The sequence below is a fragment of the Stegodyphus dumicola genome, chromosome 8 (genome assembly GCF_044657685.1).
Source record: "Stegodyphus dumicola isolate Sdum_Otavi_A_Nest chromosome 8, ASM4465768v1".
Classification (NCBI taxonomy): Eukaryota; Metazoa; Arthropoda; class Arachnida; order Araneae; family Eresidae; genus Stegodyphus; species Stegodyphus dumicola.
This window is the reverse complement of record NC_140775.1, coordinates 116,137,091-116,161,888: the sequence shown is the minus strand read 5'-3', so window position 1 is coordinate 116,161,888 and position 24,798 is coordinate 116,137,091. Positions and strand designations below refer to the sequence as shown.

At 31.9% G+C, this 24,798-nt stretch overlaps 1 protein-coding gene across 1 annotated transcript in view; it reads left to right on the top strand.

Annotated features, from left to right (window-relative positions):
- LOC118193974 (uncharacterized) overlaps positions 1-24,798 on the top strand; it is a 223,074-nt gene that overhangs the window by 149,990 nt on the left and 48,286 nt on the right. The window contains exons 4-6 of the mRNA XM_085822327.1: positions 14,145-14,210; positions 14,346-14,465; positions 15,924-16,056. Coding sequence (XP_085678453.1) covers positions 14,145-14,210; positions 14,346-14,465; positions 15,924-16,056 — 319 coding nt within the window. The remainder of the gene's footprint in view (positions 1-14,144; positions 14,211-14,345; positions 14,466-15,923; positions 16,057-24,798) is intronic.

Sequence of the window (24,798 nt, the reverse complement as noted above, 5' to 3'; positions counted from 1 at the left end):
GCAGTCTCTAGCTGGCCTTTGATTCGTTGGCGTAGTGATGCCATTCTCAACATCCTCCCTCTTTTTGAGTTCCTGCAAGGCCAACTTATACGCAAGGCTTGCCACTGTGAAAATATTCTTTTGTGTTTTCGGTGGCCTCAGTGAAATTTCTACTGACCACAAGACGGCGCTACTATTCCACTACACTTTGCAATGTTAACAATGAGCAGAATGGTACCCAAGACAAATAATTGTCTCAAAATTTAAAAACAATTAATCTGTAGTAGTCAGAAATTATACATTTCTTTTTAATAAAAATATTTTTATTTAGATAGAAAGCGTGAAATTTCAAGTTATCCCATTTTTCTTTTTTTCATATATAACCATCAGCTACTTGATTCTGATTTTAATTCCTGCTTGCATCTAGATATACACTATTTTTAATTGTACTTATTAGAGTTACCTATTCTAATTTAAGGGTAATTTAGAGCACATGTTTTACTTTTAAAATTATTTATATTGTACGAAGTTAGCAGGTAGCTTCAGAACATAAAATATTTCAGTGCAAAATTTTAATCGTATTAATATCAGTTATCCTGTGCAACAAAATAATTTGGAGACACTATTAAATATGTAATTAAGAAATTAATAAATGATGAAAGTTAATTTGTTAATACATAAGAGAAAAAGTATTTCTAAAAGAAATTTGGTTTTAGGTACTGAATTTTTTTCTCTTTTTTAATGAATATAAAATACTTTTCTAGGAAATATTAAAAAATAAAATTTTAAATAATACAGATTTAGAGCCCTGAAGAGTAAACACAACACTACAGATGTTCAAAATAGTACCAAGTATTTCAATATTACCGACAAGATATAATAATGACATAGATGACATTAATCACAATGAATCATATACTCCCTCTGTCCCAAATTAGTTGCTACATTTGAGTACTGATTATTGATACTGAAGATTTTATGAATTTTTTTTTCCATATTTTCTAGAAATTTCAGGGTGCTACGTTATCAATCAACAACAACTTTACTTACCAAGCATTCCCTCCTTATATCAGTACCAAATTAGTTTAAAAAATCCAGCTTTTGCACACCCTTAAGCCATGCTGCATTTTGTAAGGACTCTTCCATCAATAATTGCTTAAAATCTTCAGGCTAATTAAATGTAAATTCAATTATCTGTCTTGTCTATACGAGCCAGTTTGCCCTAAAAATTCATCCATGAAGGCATCCCTCACCTTAGGCAGACAGCCCTTGAGGCTTTGCCTTAATCACATAAAAACAATCTTTCTGAAATACGGGCGGTATAGTCCTTACAAAATGGGGAATGGTTTAAGAGCCTGCAAACTCTCTAAATTTGCGTCGATAAAATTGTCCCAAAATAAGTGCTACATTTGTGGAAATTAAAAACTGAGAATGAAAGCCTAGTATGCAGCATTACGTTCCTTATAGTACACCTTGTAATTTTACTGTTGTCCATCTACTAAACTGCATCGAAAGTTATTTATGATTCCACCTACTTGAAATGTAGCACCTAATTTGAGACAAAACTTTCGACCAAAGCTTAGCAATTAGTTTGGGACAAAGGGAAAAAAAGAATTTTGAGACTGCTAATTTCAATATCATTGACAGCATATTTTAAAAAATAAAGCCATATTCCCTAAAACAAAAAGTATTACCTCCATTAATTACATATATATATATGGATTCAACATGAATCTCTATTACTTCAAGTGCATCCACAAAACACTCAACCAGGTAGACACAAATTCATGCACATCATCACACTTATTAAAATGAGATATGCACTTTAAAATTTTGAAGCTAGTGCAGACAGCACTCAAATGTTTCTGGATCAAAGATAGCAAATATGAGAGCTAAAAAGTAATAAATTTCGTTAAAAAGCTAACTCAATTAGCATTTTTTATAAAATATATACATGGATGCATTCTTAAATTTTAATATCATTAAATACTCTAAATCATTTAACTGATAGGGATATGATAATTTGTTCCTCGCTGAGAAAGCGGTATAAGTTGGATGACTATCAGTTGAAGGATTTGTACATAGCATAATTACAAAGCTGTATATAATGTAAAAAGCTAATTGTCTTCAGACTTATGCTGTTACTAAAAAAAATGGGCCTATTTCATAATCTTTAGTCTGTCAAATAGCTCTTTGACAGTGAAAATTCCTTTTCTTAATTTCTTCCTCGTTACGACATGACAATTAGCCAGAAATTAATTAATTTCCATTCACTAGTATATTCAAAAATTTTAACAGACGGTTTCACTCACATAAGAACTCCACAACATACGTCCCTCAAGCATTCCTAGTCACTCCCTCTCCCATAAATTACTTCACACAAGTTTCGCCGACTGAAATAATTCAAAGTCCCCGCTGCTGATAAAAAATTTCGGACACACGACCCTTCTGAGTAAGACAGGAAGAGAACACTTGGCCCACTTCCCACTAGAAAGAACGTAAGTTAATTAATGCTTTTTCTGGCCTTTTATATCTTCATGTACATTCCCTTTTCTTATTATAAATATTTTAAATTTAAATTTTTATTTTTTGATTTGTTTTTTCGAAGATTGCATTATATTTTGTAATTTTCTAATGTTTATTTCAATTACTCTGAGTTCTATTTCATAATGCCAATTTCCAATGTTTAATTTTTTACAAATAGTTTTGAATTAAAATGCATAAACATGAGGGTATCGGGGGACAATTACTCAAGTAATTTATCAATTTTACTGCATAAATTGCTTTTCACTCAAAATTGAATTAGTGAAAATGCTTAATCAGAATGAGTTCTTTGGTGCTCTGCATTGGTTCTTGATCCCTTCAATTCACGGAAATATTTGGCCTAACTTAAATTGGCAGTTTGGCATCGCCTTATTACTTGAGTAAAGGACGAAACACCTTCGTATTTATTTCTTAATTATTGTTCATTGAACGGGAGTTGGTTTGTTGCCCTTGAAAAGTCAAGTAATTTCCGATCAATGACAATGATTACTTGCTTTCAATTTAATTTCTTTTTACAATTGAAATTTTGTTATTCATGATAAATCCCTGTTAAGCATTTTAACAATTTACATTCAAGTTACTTTAAAACATTTTTCGGAATTAAACTTACTAACTATGGATTCACTCTTTTTAGATAATTCTACTAAAATTAATCTTAGGAGATAATATAATCAATATTTCTTAGTAAATAAATTATTATTAACTTACTTTGCAGCTATTGTGCAAGTAGTAGAATAACTTGATTTCACACTAAGTGAATTTAAGATCATACAACATTATATATATATGTGATAGGTTAAAATATCATTTATGCAGAAAACAGAGATTATCTCCAGAATGATAACAAAAAAAAAATTATGGTATTTTTATTTCAGGAAGACGAAAACATGATATGAAGCTGAACATACACACACATATTAAGGAGCTTCTTTATGTACAAAAGCTGAGCGAAAGAAACATATCAAAAGAATTTTAAGGCTTTAAAATGTTACGTGATGATTGCTTTTGTTTAAGAAATTGTGTATTATGTATTTGTATTAAATCTGTATTACATGAAACTGATGGAAATGCTATCCGTCCAACAATTATATGTTGTGAATAATTATTTAAATACAATCGTAATTTTTTTTTTAAAGGAAGAAAACTTTGCAGTATAGCACACAACAATATACCATCCTATGTTACTATTAGTTACAGTGGCACGTTTTAATAAAATACACTTTTTGTTAATAACGAGCCACATTACAAATAGAGAATGCATAGCAAAATTGTAGCAGAATGCGAGCGCCACCTAGTGATGAATTTCACAAAAGCCACTGAAAACTGGGAACTGGAATTTCATTCAGTCTGGCTGGCCTTGAAAGTTGGCCTTGGTTGCTGGATAGTTACTCAAAATATTCAAGTCTATCAAGTTCAATCTAAGTGGCATCTCAACAGTTCTACTAGATCGTGTCTTTATAGTCTTATAACTGTCACATACATCGGAAACATCAGTGGGGTCCGGAGATCGGGGTGGATCTGAAAAGAAATAAAACAGATAAGAAAAATGAAAAAAAATCAATGTCCAGATGGCAGATGTTAACTTGGTGCACCACCAGTTCATCTGATCAGCAAAGGTTGACAGGATAATGATGCCTTCATGGCATATCTTTCGTACTTCATAACAATCAGAGGGATGAACTTTCGTTGTCTCATAAGGACCGAAGAATTTGGGAAGAAGTTAAATTTCAGTCGGAGTACAAGTTGGATTGGCATTTGATCACCAAATTTGTATTTGCAGGCTCTTTTCTGGCGTTTCTTTGGGCGTGAAGCAGCTAAAGAATACAAAACAGTAATTTTTTTTCCAGATATTTCAGCATGCTTTGTTGTTTCAAAAGCTTCAACTGCATCTTTTTCCTTACTTAACTGATGGTAGCATTTGGATGTATAGGTGATAAATTCAGAGTAAACTGAGATGCTTTTGGAAAAAGTTCGGCAATTTGGGAAATCGTAGTGTCAGAGATAAGTATTTTCCTTGAATTATGTTTCTGTTCTTTGGGAGTTTCTGCACTTTTAGCAGGTGTTTTCTCATTTGCTTGATCAGCACATCCTTGTTCAAATTGATTCAGTTGATTTTGCACAGTTTCTTCATCATCCTTCACGATTGGATTGTCATCGACATCATCATGTTCATGAGGTAAAAAATGCCCGGTGTTAATATTATTAGTTACCTTTTCAATTATATTCAATTTTTCCCATTCCAGAAAAATCATAATATATTCTTCTAAAAATGCTTTATCTTGTGCTCGCCTGTCACATCTTTTTATGCTGCTTCCAAGTTAAATCTTTATCTGTCGGGAAATCAGTCGTATCAAAAAGGTAAACAAAGTTCATATCTACCGTCCGAAAGAATTTTCACATTATTTTTAAACTCTTCCAAAACTCTAGGATGTTGTAAATTCTTTTTATTCTTTTTATTATTTTCTATGAGATTGGAAATATCTACGGATTCTAAAAACCATAAATCTTTTATCTAATATTTACTAACATACAATGAAATTACATTCAAAACAGTATCATCATTGGTATCTTCAAATAACTCATGCTTAACAAATGTCCCAAACAAGTCTCAATCAAAAATAATTCTGACTCCGACCGAGCAGATTGATTAGAAAATAAAGCGCCTGCAATATCGGCTCTCAAAAGCAGACCAATCTCACGATCAGAAAAACCCAAATCAGACAACCTGACGCCTCTATCTTTCAGTTCATTAAGAATTTTATTATCGTTCATTTTTGGCACTGTGCCACAAATTTTGCTCTCTGATAGTGCTTCGAATTGAAAGGAGAAAGTTTCATCTAATGCCAAAATGAGCAAATTATAAGCGTAGAGAATCTGCACTTGCATTTCTCTTTCCCCACGAATAAAAATACTTTAATTTAATTTGCCTTAATGGTTTTAAATTTAAATTCTCTACTAGTTTTTTACTGACATACGAATGCTGAGAAGCTGTATCCAGTAATGTGTTTACTTTAAGCTCAACATTCTTAAATTTAACTATTAGAGTCATTAAATAAACATTTTCTGTCCTACAGTTATTAGTTAATGTACTGGTTTCGGTTACGTCACCTCTGGACTTTTCATTTGCACTTTTTTCTTGGCGATTGGGACACATAAAAAAATGGTGATTTTTTATTGCAGTACATGTTTTACAAGTATTGTTACTCGACATGTTTTACAAGTGTGTCCCAATCTGAAGCATCCAAAACAGGCACCTTTTTTAATTAATATATTTTTATTAGCTTCTAATGCCATATTTTTGGCAGAAAAACATTCTTTAGTTGGGTGCCATTTCTCACAAAAGAGACAGTTAAAATTGCGCTTACCTGGGCTCTCAGAATTTGACATACTCACTAACACAACTGCGGTAGTGGATTCTACATTTTTACGTAGTGTATCCTTTTTCTTAGAAATATGATTAGAACCAAACCCAGTGTGGGCTAGCACGATCATTTCTTCTTCTTTCACTTCTTGTTTCAGAAAATTCATCAAATTTTTAAGGCATCGGTTATCAGGTTGAGGAGCTTTTTTAAATTTCTGTTTCTCCCCAAGCAATTAATCCTTCTTCGGGCAGGCAGGATTCAACTAATGGCATCAAGAAATCACCATACTTTTCTTGCATTCTTCCAAGACTTTCTAAAGTTCTAATCTTGGTGTCTAAAGCATCGTAGAGAGTAGGAAGATCAGTCTTCACATGTCCACTGTTTGCATTACACATAACCATGCTTAGAAGATCTCTGACGTATGTTTGTACAAGTAAGTCTTCTCTTCCAAACCTCTCTTGAAGCTGGGCGATTGCTTTTGGATAATTCGACGCGGTTGCTGGAAAGCTCTCCACTACCCGTGCAGCTTGGACTGAGGAACAGCTGCTTGCAGAATGTACTGGAATTTATCTTCATCTGGAATCGTCGGATCTTCATTCATCAAATGCAATCACTTTGATGATGATCAAATGATTCATCAAATGCAATCACTTTTTCTTTCACTAGGTCTCTCAGAAAATGAAATTTGATATCGATGTGCTTACTTCTTTCAGAAGTAACATGGTTCTTGGCTAGGAATATTGCTCCCTGGTTGTCGACTAGCACTTTGAAAACTGGCTCCAAAACGTCAAAAATTCCTTTTGCTTCACCATTCAATTTCTTTAGTTTGATCTTAGGCAGTTTAAATTTGCACTTCTTTGGTAATTCAGTAGGTAAAGGATTCTTCAACAGCTTTTCGATTTGAGAACACAGTTCAAAATATTTATTTCTATAAGGCTCAGACAAAATAAATTCTTCATATAGCTTTTCAGCTTCTTTAGATTAAAGAATTATCGATGTTACTTCCTTTTGGTAAATTTCAAGTCGATTAAACTTGTCTTTAATCTGTAGTTCCAGAACCAAAAGTAGCTTCAAATAGCGAATATCTGATTTCAGTTCTGCATCAATTTTGTTTGCACATGTGGTAAAGAAAGTTCTTAGACATTTGCATTCAGTTTTCAGTTGCGTGAGCTCCATTTTCAATTTATTTTAGCTGTTATCATGCCCCAAGTTATGGCATCACAAATATCATGTTAGGTAAGGCGTTAGGTTTTAAACAATGGGTAGCTCAGAAAGGATTCAAATGTCATCTACCCGATGAATTAACTGCTATCTTATCATAAATGGAACACTTCAAATCTTTTAAGCTTAAGGGAAAAGGTTTATTTACACTTTTGTACAAGTTAAATGAATAGTAAATATCTATCTAGCTACATCACACAAACATCTGTTAAAATTTAAATTATTCGTGGGTTAAATAAATGACATAGTCCAGGTTGAACAATCAAATATATTGGGAATATTTTGGTTACATTGAAATGAGCAACCACAGTAATTGCCTCCAGATAAGGACAACACTACTGTTGCCAACTAACAGTAAGTAAATATTGTGATTGGCATGCATATCTTATTTTTTAACATGCCCCCTTGCCAATCACACTATGTGCAAGATATTTACATACTTCCATAAAAAAATTAATCATGCTGTGGTTGTACACAATTACAGAAAAACAATGTAGCTGCTATTACATGCTTAAACACTATTAACCTCTACTTATGAATCATATCATTAAATGAACACATATTAAGTTGTACTAGGAAACACAATGTTTACATAGAAATAGTTAAGAAAAATTAGTATCTAGGCTTCTTTCTGGAGTTTCGAGTTTTTACATAGTTATAACCATAATGGTTTATATTCAATCACAAACTTCAAAGGAGATCATTTTTACATGCAAGTCCTGGCATAGTTCATGTCACGGCATAGTTCATGTCACGTAAAAGTTTTTTTTTGGGTCTGCTTAGTTAGGAGATCAGCGAGATTGTCGCTGGATGACACATGATCAAATGCAATCACTTTTTCTAGGTCACTAGGTCTCTCAGAAAATGAAATTTGATATTGATGTGCTTACTTCTTTCAGAAGTAACATGGTTCTTGGCTAGGAATATTGCTCCCTGGTTGTCGACTAGCACATTTTGAGGTGAAGGTGAAGCAGCTAATTCACTACAGATTTCCTCTATCAAATTTTTAATCCATAGGACTTCCTTGACAGTGTGACACATCGCCACATACTCTGCTTCTGTCGATGATAAAGCTGTTGTGAGTTGCTTCTTGCTCGACCATGAGATTGGAGCAGCTGCGAGTAGCATTATATAACCACTGTAAGATTTACGGTCAGTTCTGTCACCTCCCCAGTCAGCATCTGAGTAGACTTGAAGTGGCTCACCTGTCTTCTGGAATCTCAACTTTCTGTGTCGTGTTCCCATTAGGTATCTTAGAATGTGCTTCACACCTCTCCACTGTTCTTCAGTGTGTTTCTCATTAAATTAGCTCATGTAGGTGGAAGAATAAGCCATGTCTGGGCGAGTACCACAAGTCAGATAAAGGAGACTTCCTATAGCTTGTCTGTTAAGGGATTTCCGTGATGTTTTCTTTGATTTCCTCCCACTGCTGTTCATCTGCCTTCTTATATTTTATGCTGGGGTCCAATGGCGTGGATGCACATTTTGCTTCAGTCATTTTAAATGTTTCTAGTATCTCTGATACATAAATGATTTGATTTAGTGTGTATGATCCATTTTCTTCTCTGCATATTTGCATGGATACGATCTGGCTTGCAGGACCTAGGTTCTTGACGTTGAACTTTTTCTTGATACCTTCCTTGAATTCATTTATCTCTGGCATGTTTCTAACTATCAGGAGGTCTTCGACAGAAACTCTAATTATGATGTTCTTCTCATGACAAAAGTAAATACAAGGGTCTGCATTTGATCTTTTCAATCCATACTGGATCAGGAAGTCGTTCAAGCAAGTATTCCATGGATGTCCTGATTGTTGGAGACCATAAATGCTTTTCTTCAGGTGGCAGACAAGGTGTTCTTTTCCTTTCTCAATGCAGCCTTCTGGCTGTGCCATATATATATGCCCCCTTTTAGAATTCCATTAAGGTATGCAGCTGTCACATCCATTTGGTGAACCTCTATCTTTTTCTCTGCAGCTACGGCAAGCAGTAACCTTATAAATTTAAGTTTGATGACTGGTGAAAAAGTGTCTTGAAAGTCCACTCCAGGTATTTGCAGATAGCCTTTTGCCACCAATCTGGCTTTGAACTTTTCTCGGTTCCCAATCTCGTCTTTTTTCTTATGAAACAACCATCTGGATGGTATTACCTTGGCTCCTGGTGGTTTAGTAGTTAGTTCCCATTTTTGAGCTTGAGTGAGGTTCTGAATTTCTTCCTCCATGGCTTTTAAACACATGTCAGCTTCGGGTGATTTCAGGACATCTTTTAAAGTTACTGGGTCCTTTTCTTCAGATTGTTGTATCTCTTGGGCATTGTACAGATTTCAAAATGTTTAGGAATTCTGGTGTTCCTTTTTTCACCTCTCTCACTCTCATGGGTAGGATTTCTGGCTGCTGCTTCAACTTCAGGGTCTAGGTTGTTAACAACATCTTGTATCTGTGTAACTGATTGGCCTTCAGCTTCGTAATATGGAGTATTTTCAGGCTGTAGGTCTGGACATCTTTCAGAATTATGGTCAATCAGATCTGTATTTAGATGTTGAGTTTCATCCAAGTCATTTACATCAGGAGTTACGTGATCTAGAGATGAGTCACGAGCTTCTGTTTCAAGTAGGTCCAAGGGATATTCTGATTAAAAGTCTTCAGTTTTAAGAGTAGCTTCTTCTGCAGGATTGTCACACTTGCTTAGTTTTAAGGGGAAAACATTTTCTTCAAAAATCATATCTCTGCTGACAAAAAAAAAAAAAAAAAAAAAAAAATGTTTCTTCTTCAGGTCATACAATTTGTAGCCCTTAACTCCTTTAGGATAGCCCACAAAAACACATTCTGTAGCTTTAGGATCAAGCTTACTTCCTCTTGAGTGTGATCGAACATGACTCCAGGCTCTGCATCCGAAAACTCTGAGGTGGTCTGTTTTGCTTCCAGACCCTGACCATCTTTCCTCTGGAATATCGCCATCAATTGCCATAGATGGGCGCTTGTTGTGGAGATAGGCCACAGTGGCTATTGCTTCAGCCCAAAACCTGTGATCTGGTCCTGACCATGTAAGTAAGCATCTTGTTATGTTTATCAATGTTTGGTTCAGTTTTTCTGCCAGACCATTTTTGTTGGGGTGTCTCAGGTACAGTTAGTTGTCTTTGAATACCATGCGCAGCGAGATACTTGTCAAACTTTTCACTTATATATTCCCCACCATTGTCATTTCTCAGGAATTTGATTTTTTTGTTTTGGAAATTTTCTACCATGCAACGGTACTCCTCAAATTTTTCTAGTACTTCACTTTTGGCTTTCATAGAGAATGTCATGATATGGTGAGAAAATTCATCTGTGGAAGTCACAAAGTAATTTGAGCCTCCAAACGAAGGGGGAGATATTTTACCAACAATATCTGAATATATAACTTCTAGGATGTCTTTAGCTTTTCCACTAGTGGCCTTTGGAAATTTCTTCCTTTTCATTTTTCCATGGATACAGACTTGGCAAGGTGCATTTACTAATACTGTTGATTTCAGGTTTCTACCGATGGGGATAATATTTTTTGTTGTAGAAGAGTGTGCATGACCAAGTGTACGATTCAAGAAGTCGGCACTTTCAGTTTTCGTAACGTAAGCAGTTGTCATCTCTTCTTCGATTATGTACAGTCTTCCTTTTTTCTCACCAGATAGAAGAGTGTCTCCATTCTTACTAATCACTCTGGCTTTTCCTTGAGCAAATTGTACTTTTAAACCTCTTTCTTCAATTCTACCAATGGATAATATATTTCCTCCTAGTTCTGGAACATATAGGGCATTTTCAATAGGGACGTTTTTTTCTCCATCTTCTTCTCCAACAGAAAATGAAATATTTCCAATTCCAGTGACCTTTATTCTTTCTGAATTAGCAACTTCAACTTCAGATGTGTACTTCTTAAGGTCTGAGAATTTTCTTTTATCAGAGGTCATGTGTTCTGTAGCTCAACTGTCTAAAATCCATAGATTACTTTTCCTTGATTTTTCTTTTTTCCAGAAGTGCAATATTTGTCTTGAGGTCAACTGCTGTTTTGGTTCTGATATTTGGCTTCTTCACAATTTTTAGAGATGTGCCCCCATTTGCCATAGCTGAAGCATTTAGTATTTCTTCCTCTGTTAGTTTCTTCTTCATTTGGCCTTTTTGCTGCATACTTCTTCACGGGTTTTCCAAATGCAGGCTTCTTCTGGTTGGTGGCAAAACTTTTAGTGTGAAGAGCTTGTTCTTCATGATACACTTTGGCTGAACTCTCATTTCTAACTATACGTTTCTCTTCTACAAGTAGCCTTGGTTTCACAATCATAGTTGTCAGATTTGCTTTGTCTTTTTCCAAACTTAGGATGAGTGATTCATAACTTCTAGGCAGTCCCAATAGCATCACTACGGCCACTTCTCTATCTGTAAATGCATATCCACCATTAACTAATTTTCTATATAAGTCTATTAATTTTGATAGATAGGATTGGACAGACTCATTTGGTTTCATATTTATGTTAAAGAATTCTCTCATAAGTTGCAGTATGTGAAGCAAACCAAATTTTGTGTGCATTTCTTTTAAACAGTTCTCCAGGCATCTCTGGCTCTAACACAATCTCCGATGTCATCTAGAAATGTATATTCAACTATGAGGAATAATAGGATAAGAGCTTCATCATTCTTTTCCCTCTCTGCTTTATTCATTTCAATTCCATATCCCAACATCTCTTCTACACCAGCACGGCACGCAAACAGATACACCATATGTTATAATTGTCGCCATTTAGTTTCGGCATTTTATAATCTTCAGATGTCATTCTTCAAGTAAATATATCGAGCTAAATTCACCAGAAAAAAATTTATTTACTTCGTCAAAGGTTATCCAACTCACTTCAGATTCATAATGTGGTTAGGCTTCGGCAATCGGCGCAGTTAGACTTTGGCGCGATCTTCAATCCTGGATCGTTATGGCATTTTCTTTTGAGCTTTGTGCTAATAATGTGTTAAAATTTAAATTATTTGTGGGTTAAATAAATGACATAGTTCAGGTTGAACAATCAAATATATTGGGAATATTTTGGTTACATGGAAACAAGCAACCACAGTAATGCACTCCAGATAAGGACAACACGATAACACTACTGTTGCCAACTAACATTAAGTAAGTATTGTGATTGGCACATATATCTTATTTTTTTTTTAAACAACATCGTCCTTAGCTTTCTAAATTGCAACTAATCATCTTCCCCTGGCGTCCTATGACGTTAGTCTCTATCTGGCCTTTGATTCGTTGGTGTAGTGATACCATTCCCAACAACATGTATATGCAGTATAAAATCTAAAATGGAGATTCAGTATGTAAAATGATACACAAAACACCTTTTTCTTTTTAAATCTTTTTACAAAAGGGAAAAAAAATTAAATTCCAAAAGTAGCATATTGCTTTAATATGTGTTTAATGCTTCACATATGTGCAATAGAAAGTTTTTCATTGTAAAGCAAGTGAAAAGCCTGATTTTTAATTTCAGAAATAAAACAAGTCCATAGCCCACCAGTGACCGAGCAGTAAGATCACTAAACACTGGTAGTTTGGTCTGGGGTTCGAATCCCAACGAATGGGCTGGCTGCCTGGGCAATTTTCTGGTTTTGCCCATGTGTAACATGTATGTGACTCAGTTTCCTTTAAAAAATCCTCCATCAAATTCATCCTTCTCCTTAGGCTGATAGCCCTCGAGTGCTTTGCCATAAGTAAATAAACCAAACCAAGCCAAAACACCTGCATGTTGAAGAAACATCATCATTTATAAATTTAAACTCATTTATATAACTTGTTGGCTTCATAGCCCCCTTTTCACTTGGTATACATCTCGAACCAAAACATTCTACCAAAGTTCATCATTGATTTTACACCTGCTGAATAACTTATATACCTGACACCAACCTGGCAATCATTTTTTATAGTTTTTTTGCTTTCATGACCATGTGAGTATCAACTCATGGCAGCTAAGAAATAATTCAGGCAGCAAAGCCTAAAATAATTTGTTTTTAAATATTAGTAATTAAATACCAAACAGCATAGTAACATGTTAACATTACATTTGGGGATGATAGTAGACTTCAGCCAACTAACTGTGCTGTGAAGTGTTGAGTGACTTGACAAGAATTTTAACAGAAATTGTATCCAATATCCAAAAACAGATTTCATAAATGATATTCATAATGATATTTTGAATTAAGAAGTTTGTTATTTAGACAAGCCTTAAGCATATGTTGAAATTTATTTACATGGAACTCAGATAAATACTAAAAATATGCAGAAAATATACATAATTATAATAAAAAAAACTAAGCTAATGTAATAGCTTTAGGCTTAACTTCTAGAGTTCATGATACAGGTAAAACTAAATGTAGTGGAACAACACGTCTTAAGTTGCCAATCTCATAGTACATCACAAACAGTGTATAGTGAACCTTAGCTGAGAATTAAACTGTGCTAAAATGAGACACTACTTGAATCTGTGGTATGGTTCTAAATGGAGAAAATGTCACTGCTGATAGTGAAGAAAGTGACAGAGAAGTTACTGGAAAATGTGGGTGAAATTGAATGGAGAAATGTTGATTTGTAATTTAGTGGGAATTCTAGGCACAGCAGTTGCAGGACCTGAATAATGGATTTTTGTAACTGAACGAGAAGTTATGTGAAATTACTTAAATTACATTGAAAGAAGTGTTTGATAAAGCAAAGAAACAAATATTGAACTTTTTATTTTTGTAAATTTCCCTTAAGATCATTAATGCTTCAGTGTTCCATAAATAGCCATTTCATATTTTTAATTTTTATAATTTTTGCATGTCATCTTACTAGATTTAAAGTGAAGATCTAAAATCCAAAATCATTGAAATTCTGGATCTCAGACATTTTACTTACATATATTTTTATCTTGTAAAAGTATTATATGTATGAAAGCTTTACATGCATACATATATGTGTATGCCAATGTAATATGTAAAATTTTATTGAATTTTCTTCTATCTAATTGTTATTTTATTGGTTTTAGAATAAAATATGCCATCGAGATTTAAAGTTAGAAAATATATTGCTTGATGAAAAGGGTAATGCTAAAGTAAGTTTTGTGTTATTTTGTATTTCAGATTTATTTTCTATCGAAATTGGTGTCAAAATGCATAATATTTATGTAATTGAATTTTAATTAATTTTTATAGCAATACTAATGTTTAATGGTTTAATTACTGTTCAGATTGCAGATTTTGGTTTATCTAATGTATTCGATGAAAAAAATTTGCTGAAAACCTATTGTGGCAGTCCCTTGTATGCTTCACCAGAAATTGTGAAAGGTGTTCCTTATTATGGCCCAGAAGTAAGGCTTTGAAATTCTGTAATTTATTATTGTGTGCTACATATCTGTTTTTAAAATTGTGTATGTATTTGAAATTTATCATATAATTTACAATTCACAAATTACATGATAAATTTCTTTCAATCCAATAATATAGTATTAAAAATCGTTTTGCTACTTCAGAATTCTAGACATCAGGTTTCCTGATCTGATTTAATATCCAGAAAGTGACTAAAAGAACAGTCAACTATAATGCATAAAATTCTCACTCGGGCTTTTAGTGTGCAAATTAATTGGCAAAAGCTTTTTTTTATTATTATTATTTAATTTTTATTTATTTATTTATATATACATCTTCATATGCAGTGATAATAATAAAATTAGTAGGGCATATGTCCTTCCTTTAGCAGTTGAGTTATTTATAGTTTGTTGGATATGTTTAAGTCTTATTGATTCACCCTTGATTCTTTAACAATGTTATATGTGGACCCATGAATGAATAAATAAATCCTATTGCTGGAAAAAAACAATTTTCCAGTCATTTATGGTCCAAGATTTGTATTTATTGGCTCACAATAATCATTTTTGCTTTATTTGATGTATCAAAAGTTGTTTTTTAATTGGCTTTTCACCTTCCAGCCAGTAGTGAGAAATCTATGCCACATATTTGAAGGATGAATATCAACACAAGTAGACAATAGATCCCTTTTAAAGTCTTTGCTGGTTTTTATTGGATTTATAATGGTAATTTGGCACAGAAATTATTAAGGTTTTGTCGTTGCTTTCATTTTCTGCCCACATTTGTCTTTCTTTTCTGGAGAAAACGATCCAGTTTCATTGTGTCTCATTCAAATTCGAGAAACATTCAGTTTTCCAACATCAAGTGCCGATGCAATCATGGATGCGTGACGGTTAAGTGCGATAATTTTTGCTCTCTAAGCAGTATATCCATTTCTAGTACACTAAAATGGTCAAATGCAAAACATATTTAAAAATGCAGAAGTATTTCTGTTTCAGAAAGAAGCTTAAAATTGGTGCAGTAATCCTAGTATATTGTCTAAACTAAGTAATTGAAAGCAGATATCCAGATGACCGCTGAGACAAATAAAAGTGCTTTTAAGGTCCTGTTGTCACAGGCAGGCAATCAACTTAAAATTCTGTGGAAAAATCAATTTAAAGTGTCCCAATTGATTTACACTTAGTATACGGCTTCTGGGTTTTTTTTTTTTTTTTTTTTTTTTTTTTTTTTTTTTTTTTTTTTTAGGTTTACAATTTAAGAGCTGCATATGTTGTGGGGGGGGATTTAGTTATTCTGTTGTTCCATCTATTTAATTGTATCACTGGAGATAAAAATGAAAAGTTTTTGAATGATAATGTTATACATATTTATACATATTGCATTGTAAGAAACTTAACATTCATGTACATTACTAAAGTATGAATCTGTATGATATTTCATATAGCATTTGAATTTTACAGGTCGATTGTTGGAGCATGGGGGTCTTACTGTATACATTAGTTTATGGTGCAATGCCTTTTGATGGTAGTAATTTCAAAAAACTTGTGACTCAGATATCTGAAGGAGATTATTTTGAACCAAAGAAAAAGTCTAGTAAGTATATTTATTCTCATGCTGCATCATAATAATTGACTGTCGGAATTAATTTGATGAAGCTAATATAACATGATTAGTTAGATCTGCTTCAGAAGTATATCTCTATATTATTGTACATGGCATTCTTGCTGAATGTTACTTAATGCTTTCAAAATTGTTATTTAAGTTTTAAATAAAATTTATGTATTTCACTTACAAGTATATATTTATAATGTGATTTTATAAAATTGGTTTCCTTTGATTGATAGTGCATTATACTGAAATATAATTATAGTAGTATACATAGTGCCCATTAAAATCCTTACCCACTGTTTAATTTTGCAACTGTTGGTTGTGGCCAAATGCTTCATATTAGAAAAATATTTTTCCTCTGACTGCCATGGCTGATTATATCCAGTCATGACATTTCTTCTCACTTGGTATGTATTAGCTTATAATTTACGATATTTTACTTTCTTACTTTCTTTAATAATATAAATGTCATCTTAATAAATGTAAGTTTATGAAAATAGAGCCTAAAGTAAGTAAATATACAAATTTAGCTAATAAAGGCTCTTTTAATACAGGTCTTCATAACAGATCCAAAAACCGGAGCTGCTCAGAGGGTTAAAAAATGCAAATATTCTTATTTTGACATTTTTTAAATTTAAAGAAATCAGTTTTGCAAAAATTATAACTTTTTATATTGTCCTCTGTTTCTTATAATTGTGACAGACTGCATAAAGTTAAGAAATTTGTGTGTGCAGGCTCCTCACAAGCCTCAGTCTTTGAGCTTTTATGGAGTGTGAGAAGGCATGCTCTGATATTGCAAGAGCAGCTACTTGTTTAGTAATGCCTCAACTTAACATTGCAAAAGCCATAACTTTATGACTAGTGCGGAGTGATTTTAATGATCTGCACTGTATCTGTCGTCGAAGTCTCTCGATTTCAGGGGGCTGACAGACCAATGATTTAGTGGCTTTCCTAGTTTCACCCTCAATTATAACAAATTGGACAATGTAAAACATAACCAAAAATTAAGAATGTAGGACTAATTCAGTCTGTGAAATTTTTCAACAGAGTAATTGCTGAGAATACTTTTAAAATTTTTAACTAGAGTCTTTTGCCACTAGCAAGGCCCTCACATAATGAAGACAGTAACTTACCAGTAAATAATCATTTTTGTGCCTTTAACATTAATCGTCAATTGCCATAGTTATATTGTTGAAGAGCTTCTTGTAGAATTATAATAAATGTTCAAGGTAACACAAACTAACGTAAGTGCAGCCAACATCAGTTATTAGAATGGAGCCCCCCTTAGAGCATCAGCACCCCAAATCTATATTGATAAAGTACAAAGTCTTTAATCCAGACTCGTCAGGACATCGGCGATTCCGGATTATAGATCATCAATTTAAATATGGCAAGATGGCATGCAGAAATTATAAAATTAAAAATATGAAACCATAATTTATGAAATAAAGAGGAATTATGATCTAAAGGGTATCGAAATTTACAAAAAAAAAAAAAAAAAAAAAAAGCTTAATATGTGTTTGTTTACTTTATTAAACATTTCTTTCAATGTAATTTGTTTAAGTTGCTCGGTTTTTTGTGCTAATACTTTCCCTTTAATTCTATAAACAGACATAATTTCTTGTTCAGTTCCACTTTTCAAGTTCTGTAATTGCTGTGTCGAGAATACTGACTAAATTGTGAATCGAATTTTTTTCATTTTCAATAACCCCTCTATCACTTTTTTTACTATCGGAAGCTGTACTTCGAAACATGCTTCCGCTTTGTAGATCCTTTGGCAGCTCCAAAATCGGAAACTCTTTTTGGCATAATTGAAAGTTCAAGCTTACTTTTTATAAAATTGCTCTAACAGTCTGCAAAAAATAATAAGCTGGATCCAATTAGAAGATTAAGGAACAATGCAATCTGCAACATTAACTGAAATTGGTAATTAGATAATTTTAGCCTAGCTTATACCGTCCGTTATACGTTAAATGGGTATGCGTAAAAGTATTATGCACATGCATAAAGGTATTATGTGCATGCGTAAACGCATTATGCGTTTACACATGCGCAGAAAGTTCGTAGCTTTGAGGTCCAGATTATAGATCATGCCGGGTTATGGACGTCTGAATTAAAGACTTTGTACTGTAATTTTTTTTTTTTTTTTTTTTTTTTTTTTTTGTGTGTGTGTGTGTGTGTGTGTGTGTGTGTGTGTAAAGAATTACAGTACAAAGTCTTTAATTCAGACGTCCATAATCCGGCATGATCTATAATCTGGACCTCAAAGCTACGAACTTTATGTACAAAATCTGTAAAAAACGAAATTTTGTGTGTTTTATTTTATTTACACACAAAATTTCGAAATTTTGTGTACACACAAAATTTCGGTCTTGTAAAAAAGAAAAAGTTATCAAGATGTTCAATTCCAAAATTTTGATATTTGATGCCATTTTCATTTTGCACTGAAGGGCCAATTTGGTAAATAAATTAGAATAAATTGAGGGGAATTTTTTTCACTTAAATATCATTCATTGATATTCTTTTATGATTTTACTGCTATCTTTAATTTATAATTTTTATTACATTGGGTTGCTAAACGAATTTTCACACAAGTAATTTATAAGTTTCTAAAGTTTAAAAATATGTTATTAATATTCTCATAAAGTTTTATTATCTTAGAATTATAATCATGTAATTGTAAAAACAAATTTATGAAGGCAAAAATAGTTTTCCTTTTTAATTAATGTAAATAATAATTTCAATTGGGCTACATACCAGTACTGAGTACTGCCAGTCTTTTCTAGAACAGAAATTCAGTAAGATTCTATAAACAAGAACTCCATTTTGAAAAAAATTGTAACTATCAATAATATTCACAATAATTGCATAGAAATGCTTGTATCTTAATCTCTTAGCATTAGAAAACCTTTTTCTTTATTGGTGTTATACTGTAGCAAAAATTGTTTCTTTTGACTGAGCATATTGTGGCTCAGTAGATAAGACATCAGATTTGGAAACCGAAGGTCCCAAGTTCGAAACCTATCAAAAACAGTTGTAAGATAATAAAACTTAAAGTAAAAGCCTAAAAGTTGATTTTATTCAAGTTTCTTTTCTGTTACTTTATTTACTTTGTGTTCCATTAATTGGAAAATGTTCTAGAGCCTTCCAAATTGAAATATTCCAGCTTGTTCATCAAATGTACATTAGTAGTTACTTATTGAGTTTGAATAATAGTCTTAAGCTGAGACTTGAGTACTTTCTCTTCATTTATCTTAATATGATCATTTCATCTATGCAACAACATTTTAAACCATGTAAAAATGCAAATATGTGCCCTTCCGTCTTTGTACAGCTCCTGTATATGAGCTCTGATTTTAATATCGAATATCTCGGTCAACTTTTGTCATATGGGAGTCACACTTTTCGTGTTTTATTTTTTAATGTATAAAAATTTCCTAAATATGATTGCAAGGATCAGTAGAATGTATAGAAAGTAAGATTTAATAATTTTTACAGAATTGATTTCTTTAATTTTTAAAATGCTGAAATGTGAATAATTGCATTTAAAACATTTTGTTGCTGGAAGTATATGTGTATGACCAACAGTTATGAAAATAAAGGTTAGGTAAGGACTTTTATGGATGCAAAGTATGTAAAGAGAAAAAGTAAAAAGGTAAGGTTAAAAATAACTTTTTTCTTCCCTTGGAAGTGTAATACATAGGCAATACAGAAGATACAGAGAGTGAAATTATTTTAGTTTTAGCAATTTTTCTGTCTAAGAACTGAGGTGTTTGAGGCATTTTAGTATATCTTTTTGTATAAAAGACTGATTTGGAACGTATAGCCACTGATAGATTATTGCTTAGACTTCATAAGTATAATTGAAGCACTGGCAAATCATTGTAACTGTCAAAGATTAAAGCATTTCTTTTGTAGACATTCTTCTGTGTTGTATGTCTTCTGTAGAGAATGTCATCATCCTTGGACCGGTGTAAGAATGATAGCATTCTCTTTCGCTTTTGCTTATCTGTCAAGATTTTAGTCACTCACCATATAGTGGCTTTTTAATATTGCAATTTCATTCACATTTGCTACCCTATGTATAAAATGATGAACTTATTTGCTAATATTTACAGTTAGATTTACTAACCCATGGCCAAGTTCCTAAAATCATGGAACCTTATTAATTCATGTTGAATTCCATTGCTGGAAATGAAAATAGTTTGGCTAATAAGGTTTTTTATAGTTTTTTTCACCTGTATCACAAATATGACTCGGGTTTCCTCAGAATATCCTCCATGAAGGTATATTTTCCCACTGCTGTATGCTTTGTCATAATCAAATCTAATCCATTCTACTTTGTCTAGTCAGTACTTCTAGAAATGATTAGTCATGAAATGTTACAGGCTGATCATCATGTGGCAAATCGGTAAAATTTACATAATACTCTTCAAACGACCCATCATTTAGAAATGTTGCTGTACTCCTTGCAGTCCCCCACAATATATTTTTACTGTCTCTTCTTCATGAATTTTAACTTGTTTCTCAGACAGTGTTAAAAAATAGTTATGATAATGATTGAAATGAAGGTCACTGCTTTTCATCATGGATTGTTTATGCTTATTCCACCAGGGTGACAGCTTATCCAGCCAGACCAGTCAATAGTATATCAGATTAGTTATTTGTTTATGTGTAATAAACTTCTTGTAAGCTTGAATGAGAGAAAAAAAGTTATTATGTGTTACTTTTTAATCTTTATATATATATATATATATATATATATATGGATGCCCAATACCAGATGGTTTTGTAAGAAATATCAATTACTAGTTATATAAAACTGTGAGAATTGCAAAATCATGTGAATTGTCAAAACTAATTGACCAAAAACTTGTTTATGTAGCATGTTTGTTCACAGTGTTGTGACCTATTGAACAGTGATGAAAGTTGTATTTCTGTCTTATTTTTGGCCATAATACACGTGTACATTTATTCATTTCACGTTTTATATTTTAATTTCCTCTTAATTGTGTTATCTATATGCAGTGTACAACATTTATATATGCATATATGCTTATTTAAATACAAGATCAGCTGTAGCAGACTCAAGAAATAGATTCATAGCTGGCTCATTTACCTATCTGTTGCTTTAAGTATACAAATGCTGTATTATGTTATACGTAAGACTATAAAATATAACATGTTATAATATAAATTATTTTGTGTCATAGTGGGTTAAATAGTAATTTTACTAGAACCATTTTCAGGATATGTGTAAAGGGGACATTTCATGAATATATTTGAAATGTATTCAGAATCTCTTCGGCATGTATTTTTGTTTTAATTCAATTACTCTTTTGGAAGAACTGAAATTATGGATTGTACTACTTCTTTAACCTAAATTTGTATATAGTTGCTACTATTATTTAGTTATTATAGAAAGAGGCATATTTATACTTATCTTCTTTATAAAATGCAATAATTTATGTTTTTATGTTCTTATTATTGCTTTTGATCTTACACAAGTTATCTATCTCCAAAACTGATGCCCATTTCATGCAGGTTTCTTCATTCATTACTGAATATCTAAACACTTTTCCTGTCTTCATAGTGTGATGCTAACTTCATGAAATTTGACTTAATTGCAGATTTTTTTTATTTTCTGCATATATTTTTCTGGCATGATTCTGATTGTTTGTCTTGATATTTTTATTATATATGTGCATTTATTCAATAATGCCCAAATAATGAGCATTAAAAAAAATTTTTTTTGGTTTGTTTGTGTGTGGGGGAGGAGTATTTATATTTTTCTAAAAATTATACTTGAATATAATAGTAAAAAATTGAAATGGAACATTTCTAAATACTTCTTTTCATCTTTGAACTAAAGTTGGCAATATTTATCAAAGAAATGAGCTGAGGTATACTGACCAGAGGAAGTAGAAAACAAATGGGATCAGTTTGTACTTTTTAATCGCCGGATCAAGCCACAGATATTTCAGTAAAAAAATTAGATACTTTTTATCAGAATATATCTGACTCATCTAGGAAGATAGCCTTAAGTTTAAAAATTTTTATTAACTAATTATAAATTTCTCTTTTGAGAGTTTCTAAAGTGCCTAATCTTAGTTTAGGTATGTTAAGAAAAAGTTGTGTGGTTTTTTACTGGTATGAAATTCTCTTATATATAATACATAACAAAATAATTTATATAAAAAAACTGTTTTATTTATAAAAAAAAATGATTTTTAAAGCATATTTTGGCTTCCCCCTGCCTCCAAAGTGCAAATCTCAGGTGTTAAATTGTAAATCATAAAATGCATGTAGCCTGAGATTTCAATTTTATCATTTGTATGACCCATTGATTTTTAGAATTTCAAAACTAGAAGTGATGGTGTACCTGACACCAACCTCAATACTGCTAGCTAGTTTTCTTCCTTACTCCAAAAGAAAAACATTATAACCAGAGAAGAAAAATGTCTCCATATCCGCCTCCATAATAGTAAAGATATTAACATTTTTATGATTTAAAAACCTTCAAAATATTCAAATATTCAAAAATCATCTCCTTGTCTGCTCAGCATTCTCTCAAAACAGTGTTTTTTCCCAAATATTGGAAGGGTAGAGACCTTTTAAAGAAATTGCAGACTTGATCTTGTTTCAACCTCTTTATATATAACTTTAATCCATTACATTTTTCTTTTTGTGTAATTCTTTGTACTCTAGACTTCTCTATGTAAATTATTGAATTGTGCATTCTATTGCATTATTATTGTACTTTTTATAGTTTTTGGATCTCTGTATGGCATAAGGATATTTGTCTTTGTATTGCTAGCTATATTGGGGGGAAAATATGTATACATAGCCAGTGAATGTTTTAAAGGACGTGAATAATTGCATTATTTTTTTTTTCCCTATAGATTTTCTTAAAGGAGTTTAAATAGAAGAATTTCCATACTGTTATTTAAAACTATATTCAATTTTTCTAAAATAGTTTCTATGCCTTTTTCTGTGTCTACAAAAAAAGGGGGGATTGAAGAGAAGGGAAGAAACCAACAGTCAAAACATTAATTGTGGTTCTTAAATTTAATCCAATTTGTTTAGCTTAGAACAGCTACATTCAAAAGCATTTTAAATTTATGCACTGGTAGTATAGTTTAAACTTTTAGTGTAAAGAGAATTGGATCTTTTTTATTGTAACATAGATTGATCTCTATTGTAGCATAATTTGCATTTCACAAATATTTGTACTTTTCTGTGGCATGAATAATTTTATCCATAAAAAGCCTAATCTTTGATTACTTAAGTACATACCATAATTCTATCCTTTTTATGTGATAACAGTCTAGATTTTATTCAACTAGAACCATCATAGTGGATATTTATCAGACTACAATTTCCGCAGCTTGATTAAATTTTTTAGTATGATTTGTCAATGATGTGCCAGCATTGAATAATGATTAACAGACTGCCAGAATTAGATTTGTAAGTTTTGATTGATTTATAAAAATGTTCAGGCTGGAAGCAAAGCACACTTTCAAATTTTAACCACTCCTTAAAAATAATCACCAAACTTGATTTCTGTACTCAGCCATAGGTATGTTATAGTTGAAATAAGAGGACATATTAAAAAAATTAAGATAGCAGTTTCCAAGCCAGATGAGAGAAACCATTCGTATAGAAAAAATAATGTGCTTGATCAGATATTGTTAGCTTGTTATTTAAATGTGCTTGTTCAGATAAAAGTATGCAAAAATTTTAAATGAAATGAATTACAATAATTTTGCATATATTTGTACAACTTTTCATAAATAATTACATTATTTACATAAAAATTATGCATAGTTTATCATCATAATACTAATAATAAAATTCAAAATTTTAAGTTAGCTACTATTTAGCGATGAATTTCCTAAAAAATATTATAACTGAATTTTAATAACCAGTTTACCAAATTAAAAGTATTCTAGGAAGAAGTTCTGATAAAACCCATGTGAAGTGACAAAATTCCATCACTAGTTAATTCATTCTGCTCTTTTTTTGTATTTTTGTTATATTAAGCAAACAAATGTTTAATACATAAATAACAACCCATGTTTCACACCAATGGTTAGTTATTTCTGCTGATGTTATTTGTTTTATTGAGCAAACAAATTTGTAATAAATAAATACAAATCATGTTTCAAATAATACTTCCTTCTTATAAACTTTCATTTGTAAACATGCATACAAATTGAGTCATAGCAGTATGCATAATTTTTCCAAGTCTATCACACTTTGCATGCTTCCTCCTTTTGTGATGCAATCACCTCACAAAATGATTCAAAATTCAGTTCTATCCATTGTATCTTACATCATTTTGTACTTTTTTTAAAAGTACGATTCCTTAAATGTATTTATTCAATATGTCCAAAAATTGGGAGTTCAATTTTTTTTTTTTTGGAGGGGGGGAATATTATCTTTTCTAGAAATGGTGTTTAAAATTAATAGTAAAAACTTAAAATTTTATTAAAAATTTTGGAATTCAGCCAAATTTAGAAAAATGTATTACAAATTTCAGAAGTCCACCTAAGTGATAACTGTGGCAATGCATTGTTTTAGTTCAGTTAAATACCAGCGCTATGTGTTTACGTTCTGTCTCGCTTCCAAAGGGAACCCAGCAAGAGAATTATCAGGCACCACTGACCACCACATTTTATCTACTGCTGTCAGTAGCCTTGAATATTGTATGATTTTATCATATTA